The 27,278-nt window shown below is 40.3% G+C and overlaps 1 protein-coding gene across 4 annotated transcripts in view; it reads left to right on the forward strand.

Moving 5' to 3' along the window:
• LOC106947084 (glutamate receptor 3) overlaps positions 1–5,714 on the forward strand; it is a 113,888-nt gene extending 108,174 nt beyond the window's left edge. Inside the window, exons 14-16 of one of the 4 annotated variants that reach the window (XM_015031877.1) lie at positions 396–510; positions 1,898–2,145; positions 4,493–5,714. In XM_015031877.1, coding sequence (XP_014887363.1) covers positions 396–510; positions 1,898–2,143 — 361 coding nt within the window. In that variant the 3' untranslated portion in view covers positions 2,144–2,145; positions 4,493–5,714. Of the gene's footprint in view, positions 1–395; positions 1,727–1,897; positions 2,146–4,492 lie in introns of those variants that run through there. The other 3 variants (XM_015031876.1, XM_015031878.1, XM_015031879.1) reach the window with 3 other exon arrangements.
• The last annotated feature ends 21,564 nt before the right edge of the window (positions 5,715–27,278 follow it).

The raw sequence follows: 27,278 nt of genomic DNA on the forward strand, positions 1-27,278 counted from the left end.
AAGACAAAAAGCGTTTTGTTGAAGAACGTAAGGTCTGAATCTGATTTTTCCGCTCAGTGAAGACAAAGCTCCTGGCAGAATGACCTGCAGCTGATAAGCCTCTGGTTCTCCCTGCCCGTGAATTTCTCTGGTTGATGGTCACAGACTTGCAGATCGTACCGTCAGTACCTGCTCGTCGCCGTGTTAGCAGCATCTGCCGATTACTCGAAGCGATTAGGTAGGTCCTGGCTTTACACTAGGGGTTATACAGGTGATAGGTAGAATGCCTGCTCTTTGTGATGTTGACTACAGCCAGGTGTCCTGCTTTATCGCTTTGTAAAGTATGTAGTAGTTTAAAAGTTGAATAACATAAAATAACATAATATAATGTTATTTATGTTATTTCCCACGTGAAGAACTCCTGTAAACCTTGCAGTATTGAAACTCAGTGAACAAGGCATCTTAGACAAGCTGAAAAACAAATGGTGGTACGATAAGGGTGAATGTGGAACCAAGGACTCTGGAAGTAAGGTCAGTCGCTGCAGGTCTTTTGTACTGATTCCAAATTGCATTTTGACGTACTGTTCATATGCAAGACTAAAACTTTTACATTTGAAGTATGCATTTTGTTTATTTGCCACACACACACACACACCTTTCTTTTTTTTTTAAGAGTACTTTGCAATTTCTGCCACACACTGTAACCCAGTTTCTATGTGGCTTTAGGCACTGCATCCCCAAATGATTTTTTTTTTTCCTTTTATGAAATTTTTAATTAGACACTTTTTAAGCAGTATAACCCATGACACTGTTTTATGAAAACTGTAATGATAACATTAAGGGGAGACTAAACAAGTGCCTTTTTTTTTTAGATTCAGAATGACAGCAGTTAACACATGTTGATAAATGCTGTTTCTTTTTTGCTCATTTCCATTCTTGACATTCATGATGCTTCGACCATTATGCTGCTGTTTCTATTCACCAAACTGTTAATGAAAAATTGATTTGTTTGTGTTCTTACTACTTTGCATCGAGACGCGTCTGTTAGATTCTGCGGCCTCCTGTGGTGTGATGAACAAGCAAAACCCTCTCATTGTGATGAGTTACACAAATTCAACCTCTCTGAGCAGCGGGAGCGCCGCAGGGCGTCCTCCAAATTTTGTGGTGACTCACAGAGGAGACTTAACATGCTTTGCTTGAGCATTACAACAAGTCGAAGAATGTAATAAACCTGATATTTAACCCTCTGAGATCCAAATGACATGGGAATATAAGGTCTTTATATAGCTCCATGCTCTTAAGGTTAAACTGCAAATAGTAAAACTCTAATAAACAAATTTTTCGTAAATACATTTGGTTGGGAAGCAGCAGCAAAATGGTTTCACATACAGTAGATTGTTTTTTTTTTTGGTTTTTTTACTTTTAACTGAGCTATCATTTATATGCTATCAACTTGACTGTACTGTATGACATTGCTACCGTGAGAGTTATACGTACATGTCTCTGAGAGAATTAAAAAGACAGGGATTTTTTATTTTATTTTTTTTAAGAGCTATCGACCTATGCGATACTGACCGGCTTCCTTTAATGGTTAAGTGCAGAAGCCATTTTTACGTACAAGTAGCTCACACCAGGAAAAGCTCTACATTCACCAGCAGAGTAAAACACACTGGCTCCTTCTAGCAATAATTAGGTTCCTTATCAATTTTTTTATTTATTTTTTGCTTCTATTAGGGTATATTTTCACCAAAAAGCAATAATATTGGCTTCTGATTATATAGGATTTTGTTGCTTAGCTGCTGACACCGTTGTAGTTGATAGCTTTGAGTAGTTTAAGGCATAGTTTCAGAATTACATTCTGCTCTGCTGATGTTGTTCCACTGCAAAACGCTTAACTTTGGTATTCACTTTCCCCCAGGACAAGACAAGTGCTCTCAGCCTAAGCAATGTGGCAGGAGTCTTCTATATTCTGGTTGGAGGGCTGGGGCTGGCTATGATGGTGGCTCTGATAGAGTTCTGTTATAAATCACGACAAGAAACCAAACGGCTAAAATTGGCCAAGAATACCCAGAATTTTAAGCCGGCTCCCCCGACCAACACCCAGAACTTTGCCACATACAGAGAAGGCTACAACGTGTACGGAACCGAGAGCGTTAAGATCTAGAGGTAAGTTGGCTCTCCTTACCTTCCACAGAGTCGTCCCCCCCCCATGCGTCAGGAGAGATGAATCATTTAGGGTTTGTTTTTTTTTTCTTTCCCCCCCCCCCACAGCAGTCAGAGTGAATTATTCAGCTGTGTGTATGCTGCCAGTGAAATTGTTCATGGTTGTCATGTTGGACAAAACCCAATTATTTCCACAGACAAAAAAAAACAAAAACTCTGCTACACAAACTGGAAAGCAGTTGAGCAACAGGATGGAGGAGTGGTAGCAATAAACGAAACCACACGTGTTAAACGGAAGATGAATTATCATAGTATCACATCGAATAGGTAAGTCAGTCAGCAGTATGGACAGACTGACAGACCTGAGCCTGTAAAGTGTGGCAGCCCTTTGGGTCTGAATGCAGCTGCTGTGAGTCCTCTTCCTCTGCCCCCGGGTCAGTAGAGTTGATATCTAAACTGATTCCACACTTTTATCAGATTACACGAGACTGCAGAGCTTGGCTGGCCACAGAAGCCCCTCAGCATAACCCATTCTGTCTGTAGCCACGCATGCCGTGTGGACTGGTACTGTCTCGTTGAAAGACTGTCACAGGGTGGCGTTTCACGAAACATCAGACATGCAGACAGAGGATGCCTCTGCCACGGCCCTCGGCTGTCAGGCTCCTGCATCGCTGTCAGAGGTGACCCCCCCCCAGGAGTGACCCCTGGAAGCTTTTAGACGAATCCGTGATCCAGCACACCTGAATTAAATTACTTTTCAGAGGCCTTTCATAGTTTATGGTCATCATTAAAAGGTGGCTTTTTTAACATGTGTAGAGTCTGTAGAAGTCCCTTGACATGCTCCAACACTGAAGTTCGAAGATTCATCATTCAGTCTAGGCGTGGCCCTGCTCAGCCAAATCACTTCTCAGCAGTTTGTTTCATGTTTCTCACTCCTCTGAATGACTTGCAGCTTGTAATAAAAGAAAGACAGTATTATTCTGTAAACATCCGTCTGAAAATTATGCATTTTGAAGCATTTACCCAAGGAAACAATTAAATTAAATAGCTCAGTCTGTAAATAACATGTTGCCCTACCTTTGTTAGACATCTTAAAATTGAAATTTTCAGATGCTAATTCCTTGACCTGGTGTATTACAATGTTTGAAACCTGTGGCTTGTTGACGTTTAACTGTTTTGTAAACAAGTCCAATTATGATCTGTCAATGTAAATATCTATTGATCAACTGTATATCTCATTATCAGTAGGTTTTTAGGATCCTTTTCCTTTTGCTAATAATTAAGGACGTTATAGTTAAAGTTAAATTGATGTCTGCTAAGCATGGCTGAAACTTAGGCTCAGCAGCCAGCTGTTAACTTGTTCAATTTGATAGAAAATACCTGGAAGCATTGGAGCAGACCAGAACAAACTAAAGCTGTGAAGTTGCACAACATGAACGCAAATAAAATGAACTCAAAACCACTAAACTGCCTTGTAAGGCCGAGTAAATCTGCAGCCACATTTCTGATTGTGAGCCCCTCCCGACACGTTGCACCCAGTCTTTCTTCCAAATGCTAATATAAATGCTAATCATGTTGAGCGCAGCTTTTTGAAACCCTTCTCTTAGTAGACACAGAAACCACATCACATGAAGCATACTGAGGACTTTCTAAAGAAGTTCCTAATGTAAAACCTGCTATTTAGACTTCCAGCTAAAAGCCACCATGAGCGAGTGGGAACCAGGAAACGTCTATAAGTAACAGTCCACTAAAAAACACAAACTTGCGTGTGCTTTGTTTTTGATTACATTGATTGCATGGGCGTTCTCATTAAACGCAGTGCGTGACATGTCAAATGTTCCAAATGCCAAAAGAGCACATTTTCCCAATCATCTTATTGCTGTGAGAAATGGACTCCTCCGATACGCTGTTTTGTTCCCGAGAAGAAAAACTTTTCCATCATGTGTGCCCGAGACATCTGCAATGATTTCTTTTCACGCCGTGTTCTTTTTATCTGATTAGGCAAGAAGTTAGCTGTAAAACAGAACACATCGTTTACATCAAATGGTCCAAATTTGATGGCAGGCGAAGACATTTTTCTTTTGCTTCTGTTGCCGATGCCGTCAGTCAGACGAGTTTGAGTTACAGCGGGACAGCCGTGAGGAAGCACGGCGACCGCGTCTTTTGACGTCAAAATTGTCGAAAATATTCGCAGGCGATTGACGTTGCTTTTGTCACTGCAAACCCTTCACGTGCCATAGAAGGTCAAACAAAGACTTCCAGGTGTTAAGGTGCAACACTTCTTCACAGACTTCTGCTGCGGCGTTCTAAACTCCTCCCATCTCTGCCTCTGCTCTGTTCGTTGACGCAGGTTTACGAAACGTTTGGGCCGTCATCTACAACTGTGACTAAACATCTGTGAAAGGCACGGGACCACACGGGGTTTGTGCTTCATGACATGATAATCTGCATTGACGACACGACTTGACTGGTCATGGGAAAAGCCGATGAGGTTTCCTCCGCCTCTCAGTGCCTTATGGAACTCCGAGTCTAAACAATGCAACTCGATCACAACGATAACGCTTTTTTTGCTTGAAGCTCATATGAAACAGAAGAATGATGCAGAGTTAAAACACACACATATTATATATATATAAAAGGAGAGAATAAAGCCATCATTTGCAACTCTAAGCACATTTTGAAGTGCCAGAAAGACAATGTACAATACATGACAAGTGTCCAATTGGTTTTCTTGTAATCAATATGATCAGATTACTCTTCATCCTTCTGCTGCCAGATTTCCACTGGTTCAATGTGCTGAATTTATTTGACTAGATCTACTCAGTGCACCGTAGGACACTGGTTCTTAGATAATAGCTTTTTATGCTGCTGTGAATCCCTTCGAATGACCGTGAACTTGAAGAGGAAAGACCCGTTGCTTGTCAAGCTCGAAACAAAGATGCGTGTCGTTTGTACTCAGAACTCTGGTGCTGCTGCCAACGTCGTCTTCGGGAAAGTCTGACGGGACTCCGGAAGATATCGGAAGAGGACGACATGAAGCAGGACCCGATTCCCACTTCCAATACTGCCAAGAGTGTGTTTTGTATGACAATGATTATGTAGTCTGGCTAAAGAAATATATACGGATTTGTAAAATATCGAGGAGGTTTTGATGCTCTGAAAAGTCTTTTCCTGAAACCTAGATTAATTCACGTCTTCTTTACATCAGAGTAAAACCAAACACATGGGTACTTCAGTTGTGGATTAACTGTAGTCCGATTAAAGGCTCGCAGTATTTTTTTTTTCTGTATTTTGTTTGTCAAATTGCACATTTTACAATGAGCTGTAGTTTGCTTTCAAAAATGATTTTCTTCCATGAAAATTAAAGTGTTTAGTGATTTTACTTAGTAAATGAAAAATATATAAATACAACAACAAAAAATAGACTTTTTATAACTGGGGCATCGCCTGGAGCTTAGCACATTTCCATACTGCTGTAATCAATTGTGTTCTTTCATAAAGACTGTGATTCCATAGGATTTAGGAGGATATTTATCTAATTACCTAAAGCTATGGGCAGATAGTTTTATATTAAAAAAAGAGACAATGTGAAGACAAATAAAGAGTAAGCAGGAGAGATGTGTAAATTTAGACAAATGAGAATTACTTATATTAACTTTATGACAGATTGGGTTTTCCCTTCTTACATTAATATTTTTTTTTCTAAAGAACTGCATGTGAAAATCAGTGATGCTTGATGAGCCCTGCTACTGACAAACTGATCCTAGGTTTAATGCTAGAAATAAAGTCCTGGTAATTCTTTTTTTTTTCTTTTTTTTTTTTTTACACTTGTTTGAATTTGTTTTGTTTTTTAGTAGGTGTCACCTCCTGCAGAAATAACCCTAAAAAAAAAACAAACAAATGAAATCACCAAGCGTCGTAGTGGTTACAAAAGATGCATGCGTAAATTGCTGAACCTCGTCGAAGGAGGCGCTGTACAAAGAATTTTAATACATTTTTGTAAATAAAATGTACAGAAAGGTCCTTGTGTCGTTGTGCTCATTTCCTCCTCTTGAATAAAATGTTCTGAAGTTAAAACACGTGGATTGCAGAGAGCGCCGTAGTCGCAACCTCTGTTGGTGTATCAATAGCCTGAGCAGAGCTCGAACGGATGAACACATAAAAGGATGAGGTTTGGCTGTAATAGTACGATATTGAGCCGTTAGTCAGTAAAAGTGTGCGCATTGGATCAATAGTAACCACTATCCGCTTTAATCCTGGTATCTTGCCTTGTATCCACTGATTGAGGGCCACATTGACAGCTTCATCTGACGTGCGCTCTTTCTTCCCTCCTCACTCTTCACGAAAGCCTCTGTGACATAATCAATAATGTATTATAACCTCCAAAACTTTATGGAAGCATACCAGCTGCTCTAAGGTTTTTCTCGCAGGGTAAATTTTGAAATATAGTGTCTTCCAAAAACCTTCACACCCGTCAAACCTGTTCTCCTTTTGCCACAGTTAAATACATGGCTGTATTTAACTGGGATTTTATGTGATGCATCAGCGGCTCCCAGCCCCCTTGTCCTACATGTTATAGACGTGTCTCTGTTCCAGCACACCTGATCCAAATGATTGCATGACCTCCTCTGCAAGCCATCTGGCGCTATTTAATCCTGTCAATCACCCGGTTATTTAAGTCAGGTGTGTGGCAGAAAGGAGAGGACTTAAAAGATGGGGGGCATTTGAGGACTAGTGTTGGAAGCAATCGAGATAGATCATTGCAAAATGGCAAACGATTGTGGAGTTTTGGTTTTCAATTCTTAAAAATAAAGATCACAAGTATATTACACATTTGTTTTCTGTCCCATTTCCTTAGCTACATCTAAAGTGATCTGTATATCCTAACCAACAAGTCATGTCTCTTTTCTCTACCAGCCTTTCACACCTACAAACTTAAACATTTGTCCATTATATATACCATAAAATAAGGAAAGCTTCGCCAGACTGGATGGTGGCGCTGTAAGCTTCAGTTTTTTCCATTCTCGTTTGAGATTCTCTGTTTTCGGAACAGTCTGCCACATTAATAAGCTGTGAGCTAAAGTCCTCTGCTTGACATTGAACTTCCACGCCACTCAAATGTTTCGCAGCCAGGTTTTCTTCCACCATTCCCATAAATTTTGCTTTATTTTTCTTCCCATTAGTCCTGGAGATATGTATTCCCACAACGCATGGTGTTCAGGGTGATGTCCAGTGTTAGTTTTTCTCCATGCAGCGGTGGCAAAATAGTTCAGTTCGGTTCTCAACAGACCAGAACAACTTGTTCAAAATCTTTGCAGTGACCTCTACACTCTAGTTTTTTCTTTCTTATGAGGATGACTATTGGACAGTCTACCATAAACACTAGATTTCTGTAGGCTGCAGCTAATAGCCATCTTGTCAGGGTTGTGGATCTCTGCAGCTCCTCCAGTGACTACTGGCCACTTTATGAGCCGTTTTTCCTGATTAATTATCTCCTTACCTGGTCTTTCCGTTTAGCTGAACAGCCATACCTTGGTAGGTTTGTAGTTGTTTCACAAGCTTCCCATTTTTGGAGTTTTGTAATATGTTTGACCTGAACTAAATCTGAAGGTTTTTACTGACCGTGTCAGTGGTTTCAGAGTCTGCGTCCCAGGTGAAATGAAAGCCTCCGTCCAGAGATCCAATCTGCCAAAGCTCAAATAACAAATCCACCAAACATGACAAAAACAATGTTCCTTTTGTTCTCATTTTTCATTTTTGGAAGCTGCTGCTGCGATTCAGGGTTCATTCACTTCCTGTGGAACCAGTCTGGGCTGCATGAAACATTACAAACCAAACAAGCCATTACTGACAAAGAAGGAAAGGATTTTTATTTTTTATTTTTTGGTTCTTTCATTTGCTTCACCGCTTTCCCTTTCCTTTTTGTTTTTTTTAGTCTTTTACCCCCTTTGCTGTGCCTGGATCGCTACCAGCTAGGAATAAAACAATGTGGGGGCGTTCAAGAATGGCACAGCGACACACGAGGCTCATGAGACCAGTTCTCCAGAATTAGTTTGCTCACCTGTCAATGACGGCGACAACATGCAGCAGATACTATCCTAGAAGAATGAGGTTAAAGCAAGGGTAAAGCAGATATTTGGATAAGGCGTCTGATCTGGAAAGTAACACAGGTGAGGGGTGAAGGATAAACAAATCACGAGAGCACGTTTTCCTCTGACCAGAGGACAGATAATCGTAACACACTTTGAACTGTGAAACCAGTGGCGGCCTGTAGCAGTGAAACAATCCTATCTAACTCGGGTTCACTCACAAGTGAGAAGAGGGTCAGATATTTCTCTGCGTAAAAGGAAGGAGAAGACAAAAGGCTCCAGAAGGACCTGACCTGGGAAGTATAATTTGATTACTTCAGCAGGGGGGGAAAAAAATCCGCCTTCATTGTTCCTCCTCACTTTGCTGCAGCCGTTCGCCTCCTCTCTCCTCTGAAGGACACGATAAATAAATCACATTCCAACTCACTTGTTCCATTTTCCTCCTTTCTCCACTTTAGCTCTCCGGCTATTTTCAAGTGCACCTGAAGAGACCTGCACTCGACAGCCTCGGCTGACATTTAACAGCCTTTCCGAGCGGGCGCTCTATTATTTAGGAAAATAGTTCAAATTCACCGGAATAAATAGGCGCTCAGCCTTTCAACAGACTCCGACTGCTTCGGCACTTTGTTCTTAGCGTCGTCGATCTCTCATTGGATTTCATTGTAAAGCTCCTGAAGAACTTTTTTTTTTTTTTTTTTAAATCAAATTTATAGTCTGCACAGATGTAGCGAGAGATAACACGTATAGATCATGCGTGAAGCCTCCGGGGCAGCAACTGGCAAATGACATTAAAGGAATATTAGAACAGAAAACGCACCGCGCAGAGTGATTTACGCCAACACACAAGAAATTTCAAATGCGCTGCTTTGCATAAAAGTGTTTGCAATTTGACTGCAAATATGATTCTAGTGTACGCAAAAAAAAAAAAAAAAAAAATCTCGTCTGCAGACAATGAAAGAGTTCTGTTGTGACTTGGAGTCCCGCGCAAACGGCAATAAGAAATCCAGAAAGTGCTTGATTGAAAGCGAGCAGTCAGGACTCATAATACAACTCTGCACAAAAGTTGTGATTACTGGCAACGGTTGTGTCTGCTTCAGCATTTAATGCGACAGCCGCCCTCGGAGTCCTGCGCGTTTGACACTCGTGGTCTGCGACTAATAAAAAGAGAGTGCGGGCTGCAGGGTAGAAGACACGCAGCACTGTTGACGTCAAAAAACACCAACAAAGCAAGCGGGTCAGACGAGACAGACAAAGGCTGCCTAAACATGCAGAAGGACACATGGGGGCCTCCAGTAGTGCTTTGTTTTATCTGGAACAAAAAAACAAAAAAAAAAACACATGTGGCCACTGACTGTAAAGGATAGAAAAAAATATTCATGCCCACTTCAGCCTAAGCTGCTTCAAAATTCAGGATTCAGACTTTTGAAATGGAAAAGAGTGAGTGAGGAAGTGATTGTGAGTAAACCTTCCAATCCAACACAATTTGTAAGTAAATCGTTAAAAGACAAATACAACAAAATGCTATAGTTCTAAACATTAAAAAGTATTTTACCTGTTTGTAATAAAGTTCTAGTTCGTACAACATTAAAACCTAAACATTACGACGACAGGTCAAAAATGTAACTATGTGTTTTTGAAGTTTCTAGTCAGTTGTGAAGCGGAAAAAAAAAAAAGATTGTGTGCACACCAGAAATTTCATAGTAAAGGCTCATTTTGATGATTCTGTCTTGAAACCATTAAATGTATAAAAAAAATTAGGTAATATTTTGGCATATCCATAAAAAGTTAAAAGGGAGGAAAAAGTATTGTGGGGGAAAAAAATGCACCAACAAATACAACCCTGAGATGATTGTCGAGCAAAATCCAATTCAAGAATTTGGTTGAGCTTCACAAAGAGCGAAGTGAGGCAGATCATCAAGAACCACCTTGTACCCGAGTCTCAGCCATGGGATACGGTGGCAAACGGTGCATTCCTTGTGTGAATCCAGTCCTAAATCAGAGACAGTGTCAGAATCACCTCACCTTGGCTAAGAAGAAAAAGAACTGGATGCTTGCTCATTGGCTTAAAGTCCTTTTTCTAAGATGAAAGCTAAGAGTCTGGAGGAAGAGCAAATAGGCACAAAATCCACATTGCTCCAAGTCCAGTGGGAAGTTTCCACGGTGATGATTTGTTGTCCCATGGCGACTGCTGGTGTTGGTTCGCTGCGGTTTCTGAAGTCCAGTGAACACATAATTCTTCAGCACTTCATGCTTCCTTCTGCTGACAAATTTTATAAAGATGCTGGTAGAAATTAAATCTTAGAAAAGTCTCATGTTGTCGTTTAAAATATCTTTTATTATCATTACTGATCTTTTGTAATATTCTCGAGTCACTGAATTTTGGGTCTTCATTATCTCAAAGGCAAATATTCAACGAGAGAAAGGCTCTTGAAGTAAGAAAAAAATATCGAACCTTTTGACGATATTCTGGTTTTTACATCTGTTTGCCAGGAAGTGTGTTTTAGAAGGAGCCACGCACAAAGAGGCAAGCAGGAATATATTAGGAGTGATGTAATGAGAAGTGAAAGCGAAATACACGCACACACACACACACACAGAAAAAACAAAAAACTAACAGCATCAGAGAGGAGAAGACAACTGGGGAAAACCCAGTGAGAAACATGGAGGGGAAACAGCAAGGAGTGGCTAAAGACAGAGAGCGTTAATACTGGAACAATGATTACCAGGGTGGGAACAGGTGAGACTAATTAACTGAACGTGTCACAGCTGCAGGGGAGCAAAAACTGAGCGAGCAGAGTGGAGAAATGGCACAAGGCAAAAAATATTAGGTACATATTAACTAAGCAGAGCATGGCTAAAAGGCAAAGTAACTAGGAAATACAAGGGGGGGAATGAAGCAACAGGAAAAACAGAAAGCACCTAAACAATCAAGTTCCATATTAACCAGAAATTGCAACTCTAAGCATTAACCCATTTTTACACTAAAATCATAACAATTAATCCACAGAGAATGAGGGCCAACTGATTACACTAGTCAGAGTGATTACTTCTCAAACACAATTATGGTCCAATCAAAATTTTATAATATTTTAATCTCAAATCACTCAGGGCAACAAACTGGTGATAAAGTGAACACTGTTTTGTCACAGCACAAAAGGTCTCATTTTTCATTCATCTCTGTGTGTAGGATGCACAATTGCTAATTTACTCATCGGTGTGTCCAGGATCACTTATATTTATACCGCAGTATAAAATTAATTGCATACGAAGGACGTGTAATTGTTAATGAAACATCTCTTTTGCACAGAAAAGAAGGTTTCCTCTCTTTTGAAAAATATATCTATTTCTGGTCCCAATAAAGACACGAATAAAGCATAATTGGTCTAAGCTACTTGGATTTTTTTTTTCTTGTCCAAAAAGAAAAAGATAAATCGCTCTACCAATTATACTTGAATCATTTCTACTTCTTTATAATTTCTTTGCATTTCCTTTTATTCTTAAGCGTGATGAAAGTCATGTTGGCTGGGTAAAAAACACACACAGAGATTAAACCCTCTGTTCGCATCTAGGCATCAAAAGTCTCCCATAGAATCAGGAGACTAGCGACGGATCACAAATTGTTCTTCCTTCTGAGTTTTCCATAATCCCACAAGATGCCCTGGGCGTTGTTTTCATCAGCACGATACCTGAAGCCATAGCGCATAACTTTCATTTAGTATCAGAATCAAAAGTTATTTAAAGGGAGATTTTACAACAGATGTCGAATCCGTTGCACAAACCATAAAATAACCTGCAGCTGTGGTGCATTATTGATTGGTGAGGCTCTGTGGAGAAACAGTATCCTCCTCGTCTACTACTGAAGTTTACTCTTGTGTTGGTGCTTGTAAAATCTATGTAAAATGTTGTTTTAATAAGACATTATCAAAGCCAGTAATAGTTCAGTTAGTTGTAACCGATGCGCAGGCGTTTACGGTGTGTGGTGCAGCGGATGATGAAGATGAGGAGTGCTGCATCACTGGGATGAAAGGTCGCTGACTCAGTCCGCCAATCTCCAACGGCTCTCAGGCATCGAGTCTCATTTTAGACTTGAAAAGATTCATTGTTTTGTTCAGAACCACATTCGGAGAACTGTCTTTGTATTATTTAAGGCCTCAACTCAGCAATGCACCTGCTAAATTCTTAATGTTTTTGTCAAGTTTTGACTATATTTATTTTTATTTGTTTTTTGTCTTTCTGTTGACACGTCCAGTTGCCAGTATTTGGTACAAACCACAATAAAATAAAATATAGACCTTTCTAGACGCAAACAGCAGCATAATAAAAGATTGATGGTGTTGAAAAGCTTTCTGAAGATGATGGCACAGTTATAGTAATCATGTTGAAATTTTCTTTGCAATTGGCCTCATTTTGGTGAATCATTACCTTAATTCTTGCTGCTGATTTTTTTTTTTGTTGTTGTTTTGTAGTTCACTGTATCTAACATGTTAGTACAAGATAGCTTCCTAATCTCTTTTCTAGCCTAATTAAGGCTGCAAATTGGCACCTCTTAATCCTGCATTTTATGAACCAATACAGTTTTCACGTTTTGCTTCACATTTTCAGGAAAAAAGAAGGAAAAAAAGCAGCTGCAGAACACCACTGGGCTGGTTGTTCAAAAAGAAATGAGGCAGAGTATCAATCTTCTCCTCAGGGGTTCAGCCAGGTGAATCTTTCAGTAACATGGATGAAAAATCTGCAGGTGCTAGAGGAAAGCAGCGAGCGCATGCTCCTGTTAGCATCATGCTAAATCCCTCCTTTGATGAATTTCTCTGTTCTGGGGGGTAAATGTAACTTCTGGACAAATGTGCGTGAGCTTTGGAGCGCATTGAATTGATTTACTCCAGCTTTGATTGTTCATGTGTGTAGTTTTCTACTTTCACTGTGCATGTGGGGGGCAAAGAGAGAGAGGGAGAGAGAGAGAGGCATTGAGAAGATTTGCAGTGACGGATAAGAGACATGAAAAAAAAAGAAAACAGGGAGTGGTCTATGGTCTGCAGAGCCTTGTTAATAGCTCCAGTAGAGCTGACAAGTAGCTTGGTGTGACAGCACATCTGGACGTTGCACTTGTTCATTACAGCTTAGGGCTGCTTTTACAGAAACATTTTTTGGCACATGGCTGACGGCACAAAAACACAAGCTTTCAACAGGATTCCAAACTGACCCAGATATATTGCAGACTTCGGTTAATATTTACAAGTGAAATGATCATCAGTCATCGGCTCCCGCGCTGCAGTGAGTTGTAGCGTTTCTGAAAAGTAATCTATTGTCTTAATGTCTACTTGTTTAAATACCGCTGGTCATTTTTCTCCAGTGTTAGCATTTAAAGTCCAATGTGTAATCCAATCATCATAATATAATATTTTTTGTATGTTATTACGATCATAACAGAAGGAAACACGAGTCCACTGCGGTTCTTCTTTTAACAAAACACTAATTGGCCGGCGATGAAAGTTCAACTCTGTATATAGACCCAGACTGAAGCATTTTCTACGTCTCTTGTTTTTCTCTGCCGGAGTGTTGCTAAACAGTGAGAAAATAACATTCTCATTTTTTACATCAATAAACAGATGATCCCTTTGAAATGACACTTCCTAACTTGTTTCATCTGTGAGTCACACGATGTAATATCCAAAGGCTTCCCAAAAAATGTCTTAAATATTATGATAATCTTACCCTGAAGAATTAGTTTGATATATTGAAGCCCTTCCTCGCAGAATATGCTCTTAGCTAAAACGGTAAACAACATTCAAATGGAGCACAAAAAAGGCACCGCAGCACATCAGAGCTCAATAGACAGCTGACGGAGGCGTGCCGAAGTCCAGCTCCCCAGAGCTGCATCCTGTGGCTTTTTCTTTTCTTTTAATTTTGTTTATTCAGTTTTTAGTGCGTACAGAATTGAGAACATTGCAAACAGATTGTCCCTTTCCGAACCAAAGCGAGCAAATCTCACACGCTAATGGACAAGAGAAAATGCATACAACGAAATGCGTTGCAATATACATTTAAGCGTCGTGAGAAATGTTGAATTGGATCGTTTGCATGCAAACAAAAAACACGGTCTACTTCTGTTGGGAAATTAGAATAATCTAGGTTAGTTCACTTATATGAGCGTCAATCGTTGGGTTTACTCAACAAAGGAAGCACAAATGACAAATCAAACCAGCTTACTGGGGTACTTGGCGGTGGCGCGCCACATGCTTCGGCTTTTAGATGATTCGGCTTCTCTCTGCAGAGCTGAATGACGTGCTGATGAGGGAATTTAGCCATTTGATTCAGGTTTGTTGGAGCCTAAAAGTTGCCAGATTTTACCTCTCCAGGACTACAGTTGGACACCAATGGGCTTTTGATACAGGTTTGGTGGTAAAGAGGGTGTACAGTAACGAAAAACCACGTTTCATTTTCTGGATAAAATAATATCTTAGAAATAAAATAAATATTCCATGACAGCTGAAATGAGATAATGATTATGAAGCCCTAGACGAAAATTCAACCTGTAAGACTCTTCTGGCATCACGTATCACCACGCTTTCAGCCCAGCCAATCAGGACGCACCACCTCTCTACCTCGATCCAATCACCTGGCAAGAGCTCCTTCAAAAGGCGAAACAACCACAGATCCACCCACTTCAGCTAAGTTTCAACCCACCTCCTCCCCGTTTCCACCACCAGTCTCCCGGACGCCTCCAGGTCCCATCAAGACTCCTCTCTCCAAGCTCCGCTCCACCACTAGTGACCGGGTCCGGGGGAAGACCTACCTGAGCTTCGTTCGAGCCGATCATTCAAGTTCGCTGCGATTCTCAGCACGCACGTCTTCCGCCGGTGTCCGAGCGCCAAGTTCTCGGTCCAATAAAATTGTCTAACTGCTGCTTCTCTCTGTGTGAGTCTCTACAGATTGAAATATCAGGACAGTAGAATTTTATTTTGGGAAATGTTGGGTTCATCTCTCCAGACTAACCTGAACTCTGGTAGACAAAGGCAATGACACAACATGGCTGCCACAGTCAACCTAAGGATTTTACCGTCTCCAATACAGAGCAGAAGATATCAGACCAGCGCAGCCTGTGATTATGACATTACACACCTTAGAACATGTGTCCGATAAGAGGTGCAATAAGATCTTGTGTCAGAGGTTTTGAAAATATCGTAAAAATTTAAATCTATATCGTAAAACTTCATCCAATTCCGGCCAGTGTGTAGCTTTGTCTGATAAAACAAGCACAAGTCATCACAACCCTAGAAAGGAAAATGCGTGCTTTAGGTTCTGTAACTTCCGATGCCGTTTAAGGTTCGCCTTTTTAATAGGAAGCTGTTCCTGAGTCTTTCTACTGTGCTGATAGTGTTGAACGATAGAGAAGGTTGGCCAACAGCATTCAAAGCTCCAACAACTTTCGGATAATTTGTGTGGCAGCAGCTTTTGGTGCAAAGCAGAAAACAGAAACAATTTGTGCTGCCAATGTCACATCAGACTCCGCTGCTGTCTACAGTAGTGAAGATTGAATAATGTGGGGAAATTGTCTTTGAGACACAAATTGTCTGAACTGTAGGTAAACATTTTTTTTTTGATGTTTTAAATAGAATAAACAAGGTAGCCATCTTGGATTTTGAGATTGAGGTTGGAGAGAAACCTAAAGCTTTCCAGAATAAATTTCTTTGAACTTCACTGCTAATTTTGTTCATAATAAAATTGCACAGTAGTTGCGTGCTGCCATGGATTTACTATGTTTTGTTCTGTTTTTATCACTTTAGAAACTGAAAAAGTGTCGTTGTAATGTTGGAAAATGTAGTATTTACTGAAGTGGTTGTCTTCACAGATCTCTAATTAGAGCTCTGTGGTTCTTATTGGATTATTGTGCATCGTGTTTTGTTTGTGTGCTGAATATGTCAATTTCCAAACCCTCATGTCCTTGAGCTAAGATGGAGGTATGATGGATGGAGACTTAAATGATGCTAGGCAGCTTTTATCTTCCATGAGGTACGTGGCCTTTGCACTAAGCGTCTCCTCTGTGTGAGTGAAAGCAAGTTAACAATCTAGAACCTTAAAAACTTGAACAGCTGGGCCTCGGTCTCCCGGGACTTTAGCACCGTTCGGTAAACTGATGTCATGCATTTCACTGTCAGCATCATTTCAGGGTAAAACTTTCCAAGTCACATTCACTGGCCCCGGGGCAATTTTCAGTTTCACGGTGCAGACGGTAAAAATTACTTTAAAAAAAAAAAATTTTAAAAATGAAGAAAGTGTAACTTTAAAAAAATGAATCCATGCATATCACATAGTTTCGGAAAGCAAGAAAAACAAGAGCTTTTTAAAAATGTATGTATTTTTAGCACTTTTCCTGCTGCGACAATGTAATTGCTCAGTACTTTGAGTTTTTGTTTTTTTTTTTTTTTTTCCAGCCAAGCCGAGGCTAAAGCACTGATCAAACATCATCGCTTTAAATGAATCCTTTTCCTCATACCGAATTCATTCTGTTCGGGGACACAGAGGACAGAGCCAGTCCCAGCTGTCGAGGAGAGAGAGATGTAAGGAACAGCTTGGGGAGATCACTAGAGGATCACAGACGGAGATGAAAAAAAACAACAACATACATTTACACATATGCGGTGTAAGAAGCGCAAACAAAGGCGGACGAAGGCGGATTATGCGAACCCCACGCAGTCTTTGGGTAAACTTTGGACCTCAAACTTTTGGAGTCTAAGAAAAAGAACTCTTATTATTTCACCAACATGAGCTACAGAGTCATAACTTTAATTCTTGCGACATATTTGATGCACGAATCAAGTCTTTAGCACACTTGCAGAATCCATATCTATAGATCTGTAGGTCCAAATCGATAGAAGATGACTGGTAAAGGTGAAGAGGTGAAAATGAGATTGAAATATTATGACTATAAAACACAGTACTTGTCTCTCTAGCTTACACTAAACCTCTGTAGGGATGTGTTGAGGTCATTTAAGCTCTTTTCTCGACTAGTTTTCAGGATCGACTGATGACAGATTAATGTTCTTTAGCATCGTAACTCAGATGTTCAGGTATCAGCGTGCGGCTGTTAAAGCCTTGTACCATTTCATGAAGTTTTCTTGTTCAACATTTAACATAAAAAAATAAATAAACAAGCTGGTCGAATTGCTTTGCAGTGATGCTGCATATGCTTTAGTATCGGGACTTAATAAAAATCCCCTTTATTGTTCCTTTGGGGATGTTTTTATTTAGGTGTTCCAGCAGCAAAGTGACAGGTGAATGGAAGCGCCACTACCGTGAAATTACAGTAATAAAATTGCCTAATAATGTAAATGTTATTTTACATGAGAAAAGTTGCATGACTAAAACAAACACAGTACTGTTATCAAGCATATGAGCGTCATTTACAGCACCCTCCATAATTATTGGGTGTGTGTAAAAATCTCATGCTAACAAACGTTTTTTTAAACAAAATCTCTGGTGCTACAGTTGTTGGCGTCTATAGATAATTACTTTGCATAAACAAACTGGAGCTTTTTAGTAGCCAAGTTTGGTTTATCAGAATGTTTAGGAGCCTTTAAATTTCAATCCACTGGTTCACTTTTTATTGGTAATTGCAATAAATGAAATTGGGTTTCACAGAAACGAGATGAGGAGGAAAACTGAGTCTCCCTATCGTCTTCCTGGGATACAGTTTTCAGAAATCATACACTTTGTCTTTAATCGAATAAGTGTGGGATAATCCAGTTCATTCTTGACTTAGTTCTTCAAGCTTTGTAATATTTACTGACCGATAGTCGAGGAATGGGAGATGTGGACATTGTAAACTCCTTCATAAAGCCATTGAAGATGTGCAGACCGTACCAGGCCACACTCAGGCGAGCAGAAATGTTTGTAAATTCCAAGACAATGACCTTGATGGAAACTTGGCTCATTTTCTTAGAGACTGGAAAGTAAATGTTGAGGGAAAGGATCCAGAAGACCGTTTTCCCGAAAGTCTCGCCGATGACATGGTTTCACAACACAAACTTGTTTGCGCTTCAGAAAGGGAAAGAAAATCTGGTTGTGACAGAGAGGAAATGCTAATATTTTAGGGATCAACATGGTCGTGGTGGGACGCATTTGTTAGCCTGGGATGTGGTTGTGCTGGTCGAGCGAGGGCGGCCTTCGTCTTGTATTAATTGCAAACACCATGACTGTGGACAGATGCAGACAAATAAATCTGATATTGTTGATGAAAACTTGTTTCACTGGTGTAATTACTTAGTTATGTCTATCCTGCACCCAAGGAGAAATATTAAGACTCAAAATGAAGCTCTTCAAAACGGAGAGATAGACTTACGCAGCGTGAGCGCGCATGTGTAAGTTGTGAACAGTGTGTGGCCTTAACAACTGTCTTTCCCATACAACATAATTAAATAAACTTTTATTTAAAGTTCATACTGCTCTATTTTAAGAGCTCAGATGCACGTATAGCGGACACGGTTTTAACTCCCTGACAAAAATATGTGTTTGGAAAAAAAAACAAAAAAAACACTCAGCATTGGAGGAGCAATTCTTTAAAAATTAAAAAATCTTAAACTTATGTGACTAATCAATTAACTAAATGTATCCTTGTAGAAGGTAACTACTTTATTTGTTGTGATTTTGTGTAGGCTGTGTATCAGAGTTTGCAAATCGTTCATTCGCAGCTCTACGTTTCTGAAACTCCCATCTTGTCACTGTTTTAAAATGCTACGCTGGCTCTACTCCGGCAATGAAATCAAAAGAGGGGCAGGCCAAGACAGTACAAGAGAGAGAGAGTGGGAGAAGTAATTTTCTTCATTCTCAGAGACATCTAAAGAGAAAAACACCTCACTTGCGCATTTGTAAGCAAATATGAAAGGTAGAAGAAGAGAGGACGTAATGCGTTGCTTGTTTGATGTCTCTTTTCAGAAATGACAGTAGCATAAAAGCACGGCTTTTTAAATTTGACAAGCCCTTGAGCTGATAAATAAAATGTACCTTCTAAACAAGAGGATGGGAAAAGGGGGGAGAAACAAAAAAGAAAAAAAGAAAACAAACCTATATGAGACAAACAGAGCGGACGCAGCGTGCTCATTACGGTTGAAGTAGGAGCAAGGGTACCGTCAATGAGTGACACAGTGCGGGTCTTTGCACAGGAAGTGATGTTCCTGCCACTGCTGCCTCCACAACACTTCGTGTGTGTGTGTGTGTGTGTGTGTGTGTGTGTGGGGTCAGGACGCGTCGCAAAATACACGTTATTCACTCAAACTTATTTACAAGCCTGACTGTAAAACGTTTCTCTACGAATCTTTTTAATTACACTTGCAAGGTTGCAGTGACAACATATAGAAAGCACGAGGTGTAGCCACGCTTTGTGTGTGCAAACCGAAGTCGTGAGCACAACAGTTGTCACTTTAACTGATCTCAGTCTTAGATCAGAAATGCACGTAGATTTCGATGACTTCAACTTTTGAAAGTTGAAGTTTGTTTGAATTTCAGTAGCCTTTCGAATAGACATTATCCTCTAAATAAATAATGATGCTAAGTACTATTAAAATAATTCCACACCAACAAAGAGTAATGCTTTATTTAGAGAAACAGATTAATGATTACTAAACAATTATTGTGACAATAAGTTGAATTATTTTTTTTTTACATAACTTTAAGAGTTTCTTCATTTCATAGATATTTGAAAAGCTTTGCAGCTTTTTCTCTGCTGCAAAACTTTCAGTCAAGTTGAGTCGTGATCTAGTCTGTTTTAGTTGATTTGTTTTGTTCCTGTGTTCAGGATCATCGTCCTGTTCATGATCCATTATTGGGATATTTATGGAGGAATTAACTGCTTACTTAGAAGGCGGGAGGGGGGGCAGATCCTAGACCAAATTATCAACCCTGATCCAACGTAGCTGACAGCTGGAATGAAGTATTCTTGATTACTCTATGATTAAAGTTTAACCAACATGTCACTTTGTGTTATAGACAAGCATCTCTATTGTTGCATAGATCATGTTGTTCATTTAGCTGCAGCTTTGCAAACCTAAATCATGCTCTTGTTGCCGAGACAATAGTTGTTTTCTTTTCTTTTCTTTTTGTACTGTCAACTCTTTCAAACAAGCCGTACTGGCTCAGGCTTTTTCTGAATGTCTTGTCAGAAACTTTAGCAGTTAATGTGGTATGTAAGGTCAGTAGAGAATTAAGTTTTTCTTTATTGCAATGGGCAAAAGTTTTAAAAGTTTTCCTTTCGCGAAAAATCCTTTTTCACTACACTACAGACAAATCTAGTTTTCCTACCTTCCCTCTTACATCTCAGTTTTACACTGATTGTATTTGCAGTCATGGAAACTTACTTGGATGCATGCCTGAATGCAAAAAATCAAGTCTAAGAAGTGCTTAGGTCTATGCATTTCATGTCGCTGATGCAAGCACATAAGGTAAAATCTATTTTTATGGTAACGTATTCTCCCAAAGTCGTGATACCTGTCTGAAACAAGAGTAAAAACAGCCCAAGAGTTACGCTTCGCATTCCTTGTCCTGAAGCAAAACCTTTCACATTGTTGAAAGTGAAACTACCAGCGACATCAAGAGGAAATAAATAAAAGAAGGGTGCGTGTCATTGTAAACGCTGTCTCATCTATATTCAGGGGAATCGCTGTTTCAAGTGAACTCATCAGCTTATTTCCAAATTGACTGTCGTTTCCAGCGTTGACCATAAAGGCAAAAAAACACTTCATCGGCTTCTCCCCCGCTGACAAGGGGGGCTATTCAACAGGGATCAGTTCAATAAAAGTGCCAAGGCTGCAAGACGGCCACATCCAATCACAGGTAGTGGACAGTGGCACCAGTCTGAGCGAGAGGAGAGATGTCGCTCCCCAGAAATGACACCGCGCAAATTCGCGAACAAAAGAAATTGGTTTGCCCAACAAATTCGCATCAAAATACGAAACACAGAGGCGTGGGTTGCTACATGGGGTATAAAACGCTTAAACACCTTGCACGGCGCGGACGTTTCCCTCAACGCGAGGCGTTTTATTCACTCAGCGGGTAATGACGAGAAGAGAAACTTCAAAGGCGGAGCGCTTCAGGAAAAGTGTTTTACAGATTTATAGGATTTTTCAATTGTCTGCACATAACAACCGTGTCTTATGAGGGAGGCTATTTTTGAGCCATCTCCCTCAGCTACTGCTCAGTTTAATAGAGGAGTAGCAGGATACTTGCCTAGAACACTGTTCAATTTGATTAGGCAGTTCGTGGGGACTGTGGACTTTGATAAAAGATTGATTTATTTTCCAGAGAGCTTGAAATAATAATCCTCTGCTAAACCTTCATGGCCTCCGGGCCTAAACTTTTAATAACGTTATGAGAGAGATGAGATGGGTGCGTTACTCCAGGCTTGTTGCAGTGCTGCTCAGCTGTCCTGTTTCTGTTGGTTGTCTGATGAATTGCGTGTCCCTGATTACATGAGCCAGCCATGAATACGCCTTTGTTATTCTAATCTTGAACCATATGCAGAAAAAAAAAAGGTGCCAGTGGTAATGTACGTAAAGCTGATAAAAAGGCAGCAGCTCTTAAAAGGCTCAACCTTGTATCAGTATTGAGGCTTAATATAAAAAAAAGAGAGAGAGAGATCAATGTGGACATGGATTTGGTCGGACTGCAACCAAATGCTGAACTAAGAAATGATGGCACACGAGGGAGATGGGGATATAAGCAGACTGAACCGCCTTGAACTGCCACGGGGGGCTCATAAAAACTGGATGGATATTGTGCTTTGTGTGAATTATTTAAATCTGCAGGGCGACGACCCAACAGATGCTGCATTTGCGATGAGCGCGTCAGGGAACGGACGGCATTGCTGAGGTGACAAGAAAGACAAAATCACGAGTGGAAAGTCAGTCAAGATTTACTCAGGAGAAGGAAGATGGAGTTACAGTGCAGATGGGCGTGTTTTTGATTCTTATAAGTACAAAGCTCATCAAAAATACCCGGTGAAACACAAATAGCTCACCAGCAACTTCAAGGAGAGTTTTTCTGCTGTACAAGTAGAGATTTATTTCCATTGATAAATGAGGATGTAAATAATGTTTGACGTGCCAGTCGTGACGACATTTTAGTGAAAATACTTGTTTTTTCAGAATTGATTTAGTCTTTTGTTTTTGTTATTGCCTTATCAGAGACACTTGTCTCATTTGCTACCAAAAACAAACTTCATGTCTGAATGAGAATGATTTGAAATCTGAATCTGCCGGTGACATGAATAGCTCTGGACTCGACCGTACCATGCATGCGTTGTTGATATAGAAACACGGTGTGACGTCTTGCATGAAATATTCTCACATATCGCCATCGCGTTCTCAAAACAAACATGCCTGGGCGTCGATATTTTCAGCAAAGCAATGGGGAAGCGGTGAGGTACTGAGACAGACCTCTGAGAGGTGTCTGGCCTTCCCTCAGTCCTGAGACCAAGATGTTATTATTTCAAAAGCCAGCCCTCCCCTCCCACAGCTTCAGAAGCTCATTACGATTGATAACTGATAGCATCGCTTAATCACGACTGGACAAAGGCCGCGACCATCCCAACAATTCCCCCCCGGTTGAATTAATGGTATTCATTAAGCCTCGATGAGAAGCTGTACGTACGTTGCGACCTTATCCTGCCGCTTCATCTCCGCGAGATTCGACTGGGTTAAAATGCGAGCCCGCGCAGGGAGAGGCGCGGTGAGGGGGAAACAAAAGAGGATAAACAAATAATAGGAAGGTGAGGGAATAAGGAGTAAGAGCATGAAGTTGAACGAGAGGTGTGTGGTTTTTTTTTTTTTTTTTTGGGGGGGGTTTTTTTTTAATAAAAACTGCCACTGCACCTACACGGTCCCAGTGGGCGGATCGGGGCCAGCACAGATTGTCCCTGAGCAAATTACCATCAGCTCTGCAGTGGCTTGATCAAGCCTGGACTAATGGCCCTCTAATGACTCATTTCACCTAAACTCTCCTGAAACATATGTGAACAACATTCCAGAGGCTGAGGAAAATCACTTCCTCCTCATTAATAGGACCAACCTGAGGTGTAATATCCACTCAGGGACTCCAGACCTTGAGCTAAAGGACATCATTCAGCTGCTGCTTTAAGATCCGCGCTGACGCGAACGTGCCGGCTTGTACAACATGAATCATTTACGGCGGTACTCCAACAGCTTGCTAACTTGCCGCTGTGCTCTCAAACTCCCCCAAGCAACTCGAAACCAGCAGCTCTGGAATACACAATGATGTTGATCCCAGATATACCGGAGAAGAAATGATGGGAATTAACTTCAGGCAGTGTTGTATATATATATATTTATTTATTTTTTTCTAGATCTGTAGGATTTTGAGTTTGGTTTGGTAATATGCTGGTCTGTTTGTAGCATCTTATGGTCCAGTGGCTCACTACTATTGCTTCTTTTCCTCCAGTGAATCAGCTTCCTAGTTTCTCTTGTTGTTCCTCTGCAGTCCACAAACCTGTGTAGCATTTAGTAATCATACTCCACCGTATAAATACTCACCGGTTCAGCTACAGCTACACCAGACTTTTCCTGTCTTCTGCTATTAACTTCATGCACCACGTCCTGATCTCTACAATTGGGTCCTCACCAAACCCAGACCTGGCACGTCCAGTCTCACACGAAAAGCCATAAACTATACTCCCCTTGACAGAAAACATGGACCTGGCACTTTTTCTCTCCCACAGAAATGATTTGGATTAAATTTAGGCACCATTTTTTTCTTGCAAAATGTCAGTGATATTTCTGGCACCATTTAAAGTGATAATTTCATTATCTGGACAATGTTCCTATACTTTAAATTACTGTGTTTTTTTTTTTTTTTTTAATGTTCACAGCTAATACAGTGTGATATTTGGCTTCAGGCACTAGGGACGTAGTTAGATATTTGTTCTCTATGTGTTCGGTTTTATTTTTACAACGACATTAGAGAGATAATGAACAAAACGAAGAAGTGGGCTGTTTGTTTTAGCGCCTTCATTCCCAGCATACATTTTTGGGTAAAGCTCAGAAGTTATATTCAGCAGCTTGCTATTACAGAACAAATGTTTAGTAGTTTCTTTAAATGGGAAACGTCTTGTGGGCTCTTCTAATGCAGCAAACACACCGAGAAAGTTTATGTTGCTTAGCTCGGTTGCCGTAGCAACCAGTGAGGAAAGATGGGCCACATAATGTGTGTTTGCTTTTAAATGGACCAACAACTGTTGCGGGCTTCTTCCTCTACTTCAATCTGGATTTATACAATATTGGCTTAAATAACTTACTCATAAGTCCTCTTGAAATGTTGGAACCTGCTTTTAAGCCTCTTTGAGCACAACAATTAATTCTGTAATGTGTTAAAAATCTAAATTATATATTGTGAAATATTGGTTTACATAAATATTGGGATTTTAGGAGAAGAGAAATAGTGCAGTTTCTTGCAAACTATTTGTAAATCTAAACAACCTCTTGGAAAAAAGTCATCAATAATCCAAAAGAAAAAAAAAAATCTGATATTTTAATTTTACATCTTATGAAACTTTTTGTTTCTAAATTATGGGGAGAAAAAAAAGGAAACAGTCCAAAAATAATTGCTCACCCAAAATTCCCTCCCAACACCTGAAATTAATTTCCAAAGCTGATGAAATCAGCATGCTTTGGATTCACAGACAGTCACACACAGTTAGTCTTTCTTTTAGAATCTGCAAACATGAAAACAGTTGTTAGACCTAACAAGCTGAGGAGTATTTTTATGTAAAACATTTATGTGTTTTTGTAATTACGATAAAAGAAACGCAGCAGGCACAGAAATAATTTATAAAATCTGCTTTATAAATAGTCAAAGCTCCACATATACAAACAGGGACAAAGAGAGACACGTCAGACAAGGTTAGCCCAGATCAAACGTCCTAAATCTACAAATACCGCTGGTGCCAATTGGGTCACCTTGAAACTATCTCAGAATTTGTTTCCAAACTATTTACGAAGTAAATAAAAAAAGGATGCATGCCCTTGAGCCAGAGCTTATAAACCACATCAAATCAGATGGCATGTTCAATCAAAACGTAATCTTAAACAGAAACTACAAAAATGCAGTGAAAAATATTTCAGGAACTTCATGTTTAATCTGAAGTAAACAACAGCGAATGGAGAACAAGGGTTATATATAGTGCCAATTCACAACAAATGAGGAAGAAAGGGAATTTTATTGGCCTTGAACATTACATGGTGGCTGGTGCTAGGAACTGTGAAACTCAAACTAGAAATTCTTTAACCGGTCATCTCTCAATTTTACGAAGAAGGAAAGTAAAATATCCAGTGCGGTGAGCGGTAGTTGTTTAAATAAAAATGCCTTGCTGATAACACAGGTCCAGAGAATAGCCAGATTGGTTTGAAATAATAGACAGCCAACAGAATCTCTAATGGTCATTCGCAGAATGCAATCTCAGGATCCACAAAACGTCAAACTCGGAAGCAGATGGGCTACCGCAGTAGAAGACCACCTGGTGTCACTCTTGTCAGCTAATCTGTGGTGGCAACGTTCGCAACCTCACCAAAAATTACTGCCTGGTCCAATGAGCGTCGATTTCCGATGGGACATTCAGATGGTAGGGTCAGAATTTGGCACACAAAGACACCCCAAACAATTCTCATCTCGCGTTGTTAAAAAGTTCACCGTTTTTTGTCACTCGTTTCAGAAAGTGAAACTCAAACATCATACAGATCCATCTTACATAGAGTGAAATATTCCAAGCCAAGAAATATTTGAGCCACCCTTACATGAACTTTTTAAGGATTCATGAAAATCCAGTCAGGAATTTAATTTGGAGGAGCTTCAAAGAGCTGGTTGAAGTTTCTACATATATATATATATACATAGTCAAAGCTCCACATATACAAGCAGTATATGTGGAGCTAACAAATGTGTATGATTTCCACATACACATTTAGGTGGGAATCATATCTATATAATTCATTTCAATGATTTCCAACATCCCAGTTGCTGTTTGGACCAGAATGAGAAAACAACACTTGCGACAATTAAGCTCAGGCCTATAAGTTTACAATCTGGCTGGAGACTCAGTCCCAGATTACACACTTAAGGTTTAGGGACAAATTGCCCAGTTGCTCTACCATATAGCCATACATCATTGTCAACAGTCTGCAGACAAACAGCACTCCCCCCATTGTGAGGCACATAGTTGACTAATGGATTTGTGGCAAACACAATATTTTTTTCATTTACTCGCTGCTCAGTCAGTAATTGCTCAAAGGGATGGCTATCATGCTAACATTCCTTGCACAGAGCTTTAGTGGGTCATCTGCACAGAAAAGGAGACGGAGACAGAGAGGGCTGCTGTAGCTCTCTGCAAACAATGCAGGATATCAGATTTCCAGAGAAGAGTGGGCAGCAAACAGTAAAAATCTACATGTGCCCTGCTAAATGTGCTTGTAATTACCAACCAAGATGCCACTGTTAAAATACCCAGGCTTGTGGGAAATGCAAGTCATCTGTGCTTGTACTTTCTCCGCCATCCATCTGTGCATGTGGAAATGTTAAACGTGTGAAGCGATCGTTTTAGAAAAGGCCTCCCAAAATTCACAGGTCAAGCAGCTTTGGTTTTTTTTTTTGCTCTCTCTTTGTGTTTCTTTCTTCTGCTGCGACTGCTAGAGACGGGCGCGGATCATCTGTGAGCCTATTAATTAGTCCAATCACTGGCAAACAGGCCTTGCATTATCACGGCAGCGCGGCAGTCTTTCAAAGCTGAAATTAAACCGTGCGCACCACTGTTTCTCAGCCAAGCGGGAGTAGAGATTTAGCTCTGCTGGCACTGCGCACGGATAAATCAACAGCACTAAGCAGCCTGTGGCACTGGCATGGCAAGAAAAGGAAAGGACAAATTAATGTGCTGCTGTTTGCGACAAAAAGGACAATATGTGTAACGACAAAACCAGTGATGAGCACTTTGGTTCAAAGCAAGACCGCTCCGCAACTTCAAAAGTGAGAACTGCCATCAGAGTAAAAGGGATG

This window comes from Poecilia latipinna, unplaced genomic scaffold (assembly GCF_001443285.1).
Source record: "Poecilia latipinna isolate Pla-1442-1.1 unplaced genomic scaffold, P_latipinna-1.0 Scaffold222, whole genome shotgun sequence".
In the NCBI taxonomy this organism is placed as follows: Eukaryota; Metazoa; Chordata; class Actinopteri; order Cyprinodontiformes; family Poeciliidae; genus Poecilia; species Poecilia latipinna.